This window comes from Amphimedon queenslandica, unplaced genomic scaffold (genome assembly GCF_000090795.2).
Source record: "Amphimedon queenslandica unplaced genomic scaffold, v1.1 AMPQUscaffold_12982, whole genome shotgun sequence".
In the NCBI taxonomy this organism is placed as follows: Eukaryota; Metazoa; Porifera; class Demospongiae; order Haplosclerida; family Niphatidae; genus Amphimedon; species Amphimedon queenslandica.
Window position 1 is genome coordinate 3,922 of NW_003546782.1, and position 5,183 is coordinate 9,104.

The 5,183-nt window shown below is 35.2% G+C and overlaps 1 protein-coding gene across 1 annotated transcript in view; it reads right to left on the minus strand.

Moving 5' to 3' along the window:
• The window catches only part of LOC105314340 (golgin subfamily A member 6-like protein 22), a gene marked incomplete at its 3' end in the record, with an annotated part of 8,625 nt that extends 3,918 nt beyond the window's left edge, over nucleotides 1-4,707 (minus strand). Inside the window, exons 1-11 of the mRNA XM_020002082.1 lie at nucleotides 4,460-4,707; nucleotides 3,665-4,171; nucleotides 2,804-3,061; nucleotides 2,112-2,722; nucleotides 1,858-2,059; nucleotides 1,791-1,808; nucleotides 1,680-1,745; nucleotides 1,332-1,631; nucleotides 728-892; nucleotides 568-684; nucleotides 373-525 (exon numbers count right to left, since the gene is read on the minus strand). Coding sequence (XP_019857641.1) covers nucleotides 373-525; nucleotides 568-684; nucleotides 728-892; nucleotides 1,332-1,631; nucleotides 1,680-1,745; nucleotides 1,791-1,808; nucleotides 1,858-2,059; nucleotides 2,112-2,722; nucleotides 2,804-3,061; nucleotides 3,665-4,159 — 2,385 coding nt within the window. The remainder of the gene's footprint in view (nucleotides 1-372; nucleotides 526-567; nucleotides 685-727; nucleotides 893-1,331; nucleotides 1,632-1,679; nucleotides 1,746-1,790; nucleotides 1,809-1,857; nucleotides 2,060-2,111; nucleotides 2,723-2,803; nucleotides 3,062-3,664; nucleotides 4,172-4,459) is intronic.
• Between the last annotated feature and the right edge of the window lie 476 nt (nucleotides 4,708-5,183).

The following is a 5,183-nucleotide window of genomic DNA, read 5'->3' on the forward strand; positions in this document are numbered from 1 at the left end:
ACACACACACACACACACACACACACACACACACACACACACTGCGCGCACACACACACACACACGCACACACACACACACAATTCACTAGTTTTAGAGAAATGCAAATGTAGGATATTACACTTTTAAATGTCATTGAAGGTATCATATACATTGCTTTTCTATTCCCCAATCAACTATACAGGCATAGTGCTCAAACAATGTTTGATATGACAGTTGTTGCTTTTATCAACAATTTTTCTATGTTGTAGAGTTATGAAAAAGAAAGAAATAAATACCTTAGATTTCATTTCACGTTTTAGCTTTTCCTGTAGTTGAATGACCTAACAACAAAAAATGAACAACTCATTTATGTGGGCAATCTGCGTATACCTCAGTTTTGTGTTTCTCTTGACTCTGGGCCACTAATCCTTTCTGTTTATCCACCTCCCGACTGTAAGCATTGACTTGTGTCATTAGAGCCTGCATCTCTTCCTCTATTTCTATCACTCTCTCTGTCTCTCCTTGTTCCAATTCTTTGATTCTCTATTTCAAATAAAATTTACATTTCAAATTATTGATTAATACTTTTTCCAGTCTTTTCTTTTCCTTAGTTAAGCTAGAAAGTTGTTCTTTTGCTTTCATTAATTCTCCTTTTGTTTTTTCTACTTCATCTGTCATAGGTGCAATGAGTTTGTAATGTTCCTATAAAGACAAAATAAAAATAGTTCATACAGGCAAAACTCACATGTTTTTGCAATTCATGATACTTTCCTTGTGCATTGATAAACCTCTCTTCTTCAGTTAATTTCTGTTTCAAATACTCACAGTGAGCTTGCAAATCAATAAATGATTGATGTAACTTCTGCTGGTCATTTCTTTCAGTTTCAAAGTCATGCTTGTATATCGCACTCTAAAATGAATGATATCATATAGGGGTATATTTCACGGAGATTTAATTTTGCTAATTTCATGGTTTTAAAAAATTCGTGAAAATTTTTATTTATGAAAATTATTTTTATCATACTAATAATGGTCAGTAGAAGAAAAATGCAAAAATTTTTTCTTGTGAATAGGTTAAAAGGTCATTTTCGTGAAATATTTTCCCTGGGAAATATACCCTCTATACGGTAATACTGTATAGCTGCTTAATTTCAAGGGTACAACTTTCATATTCACGAAGGTTAATTCCGTAAAATTATCTGTATTGCCCATAAACACGTGTGCTTTAAAATAAGAACCACGAAAGTTAATTTGCGAAAAAAGACTTGTGGCCTGATTCGCGAAAGTTTATTGCGTTGAAACTTTGTGGCTATACAGTAACTAAAGTTATGAAATTTACACGTACATACCATTGCTTTTTCCACTTGTAATTTCTCAACTAGTTCGTCAATCTGCTTTTGTTTAGCTTCCAATTGTTTGTTAGCCCTCATCATTTGTTGATCAAGTGCTTGCTTCATCTGAGACACTGTTTCACTTCTTATTTCAACCACTTGTTGTAGACTAGCTATCACTTCATCTTTCTCTTCCATATTTTTGGCAAGCTTATCCTCCACTTTCTGTAACTGATCCCTGGTGTCTTGTACTTCACTTTCTTTATTTATTCCATCTTCAGTGAGCTTTTTATTAGTAACTTGCAAAGTCTCAATATCCTAACAAAATTAATAACAATAATAAATAAATAAAAATAAATGATTTACTTGTTTCTGTTTATCAACCACTTTCTCTTGTCCATCAAGTTTTTTTCCAATTTCATCATGCTTTTTCTATCAAAAATATGAGTATCATAATAATTATTTTAACAATAAAACCTTGAGTTCTTCTAATTCCTGTAATTAAAAAACAATAGAAAAGGCACAAAATTATAAATTTCCTTACCAATCTTTTATCAGTTTCAATTTTTGTAATAGTGTTCAGTAGCTCCTTCAATTCACTTCTTAGAGTAGACTCTATATTATGTTGTTTCTTGATTGCTACCTTCAACTTCTCCATGTCAGCATCATAATTTCTTTGTAGTCGCTCTATTTCACTTGAACAAGCTTCAGACTTTGCCTGTTGCTCATTACGTTGATTAGAAACCCTGTATCATTGGAATAACAATAATAAATACATGTAGGTTGTATTCCATATACCTTAAAATTTCATCTTCTTTTTCTTTTAATTGAGATTTAAAATCATCTTCTTGCTTTTTAAGCTCTGCTCTTGAGTGCTCAATGTCTCTAGTAAGTGCTTTAATTTCCCATCTCTCTGTCTCCATAAACTCTTTCTCTTGTTCTTCGATTCGTTGTGCTGATTGAATAGCTGTCTTCTTTGATTCTTTCTTCAATTCTTTATTTTCTTTCTTTAATCTATCTTCTTCTTTTTTTAGAAATTCCACTTCACTTCGTGCTGCATCAGTAGCTAATTCTTGCTCTTCTAATCTTTTCTTATATTGTCGAACTCTCTCTTCTAGTTCACTGACTTTAGCTACTTTTTCTTTCTTGATTCTTTCTAATTCTTTTTGATTTTCATTAACTTGTTCTTCTAGTTTTTCTACTCTTTGTCTCTCAAGATTAATATCTTCACTTGCTTCAGCTAGCTGTAATGTCACTTCCTCAGCTTTCAACTTCTCATATTTTTCCTGAAACTCTTTAATACGCCCCTTGAAAATAGTTCTCTTATCAAGGTGTTCTTCTGCTTCCAATCTTTTTTGGAGAAATTCAATTTTTCCCTCTAAATGTTGAATAGTTAGTTTGTCATTTTCCTAATAATTGTAAAAAGTATCAGACAGGTGTGGTAGTGAAAAAAGCTCAAGTCAAACAGTGATCAGGATAATTAAGCTTACTTGCGGAATTTTTGTGCTTCTATTATTACCACCGGCAGCAATGCTACTAGATCTTGTAGGCTGTTTGAATTGGTCGGGGAGAGCTTTAAATTTCGAGCTCGACAAAGAAACTTTACTAGTGTCTGTCCAGGAATGGTTTGAAGTTGAAATTCTTGATGTTGCATCAGTAGACCAAGTAGTAGTTGGCCAGTCCCAATCAGAACTTGATTTATCATTGGCCTCCTTCTGGCTAGCACTTCCTTCAGCCATCCTAAAAACCTACAATATTCCATGATTACATTAATTGAATACTGAAATCTCTGACACACACTATTATTGTAGCTCAGAGCAAGACATAGGAGTCATGGTTTTTACGTTCTATCAAAAACCTCAAAAAACCAGAAAAAAATGATGGGTTGATGAGAAATCCTGTAGGTGTGGCTAGCTGTACAGACCACACCCATAAAGATTAAAGATATAATTACCGTATAGCTCCAAATTTTTGTCGGTCAAAATTTTCATCAAATTCGTTAGGTACTTTTGCTTGAAAAAATTTTTAACCAACGAAATTTTTGTTCCACGTGGGTAGTATGCGGATTAATAACAAAAATGACAAAAATTTTATTGACGAAAATTAATTTTAGCACAAAATTAAGATTTTGACGAAATTTTTGACTGACGAAAATTAAGAGCTATACGGTAGATATTATCGGGAGCCCATGATACTTTACATACTACTTTTCTTCATGTTCTTCATGTTTATATTTAAATAATGAAACTGAAACTAAATTAGGATTTTACTGATAAAATTGATGCTAAAATGACATTTCAAGGAGCTAATTTACACAGAGCAGACACATGCAAATAGTGAAATATATTTACTTTATCAGCATTATTATGATCATCATCATATTTCATTGAAGTAGGACCTGGAGGAGTAGCTCCATCAGACGTTGATAGTACAATATCATCAGATTCTGTCTCTTCTGTTGATGGTATAACTGTTCCTAATGCTGATACCATTTGTTGTACTGAATCAGTGGATTTAGCATCACTGGGTGGGGTCTTCTCCCATGGAGTTGGAGTCCATATTGATCGTTGTGGCTGTTGAGATTCTTTGGATTCCATATTAGGAGGAGGTGGAGCTGGAGCCCCATAGTAAGATTTAGATGAATCACTCTTTCCTTCTTTCTTCTTAGGTGTTGATTTTGGTTGTCCTTTTACTCGCTTGTGTACATAATGAGCAGCTCCACCTAATCTTGTTCTCTTCTGATCTTTTTCCCCTCCTCCTCCTTTTTGTTTAGAACCATCAGTCCATTCCTCTCCTTCGTTCCCTTTTGATCCTTTAGTCTTCTTCCTCTCATTTCTCTCAGCCATTGATGATCAGAGCTAAACAATAATTAAATCATTAACATACTCACTCAGGCAGATTAGTTAGACTAGTCTCGGCCAATATGTAACACATTTACTAATAAATTAGGCACTGCCAATAAATTAGGCACTGCCAATAAATTAATGCAAGCATTAACAGTCAGTGTTCTCAAAAGCACTGTGATCATAGCATGGACCAATGGTGCATTCAGTTGTGCAAAAAGACTGAAACACATTTCAAAACTAGTAGTCTAGCAATGAGATTCTGAAGTACATAATAATGAAACTGTAATTTAAAATACTTACATTGGTAAAAAGAGTTGCAGCAGAGATAGTAGAAAGAGGGCACATATGCCTGTATTTATAGAACAGTGTCCTGGAGTTTGGAGATTTCTAATTTATGGGAATTTGTAGTCTCACCTCGCCCTTTAGGAATTGGAAGTGGATATTGGTCCGGCAGCCGGACGCCTACTGCGGGGCTATAGATCCGGCAGTCCGTTGTTCTCCGTAAAACAGTTTGTGCGCATGCGCAATAGTGCAAAATGGAACTTAGTCTTTTTTTATCAAGAAACCCTAATCCCAAAACCCTACGATCCCGGAGGCTAAGATGTACGAGAGGGTGCTCTAAAAACTAAACACTAAACCTCAATCCCAACCCTACGACCCCGGAGGCTAAGATGTACGAGAGGGTGCTCTAAAAACTAAACACTAAACCCCAATCCCAACCCTACGACCCCGGAGGCTAAGATGTACGAGAGGGTGCTCTAAAAACTAAACGCTAAACCCCAATCCCAACCCTACGACCCCGGAGGCTAAGATGTACGAGAGAGTGTTTATTTTTTAAAAAAAGTAAAAAGTGATTAAAAGAAAAAAAAATCAAACATTTCAGCATAGTTTTAGTCAATAGTCCCGACAGGATTCGAACCGCTGACCCCATTCGTGCAATCCAGACAGCCTCTCCACTACACCACCGCAACCCTGCTGCAACCATAGATACAGTATACAACAGGGATTGAAACAGCCCGGTATC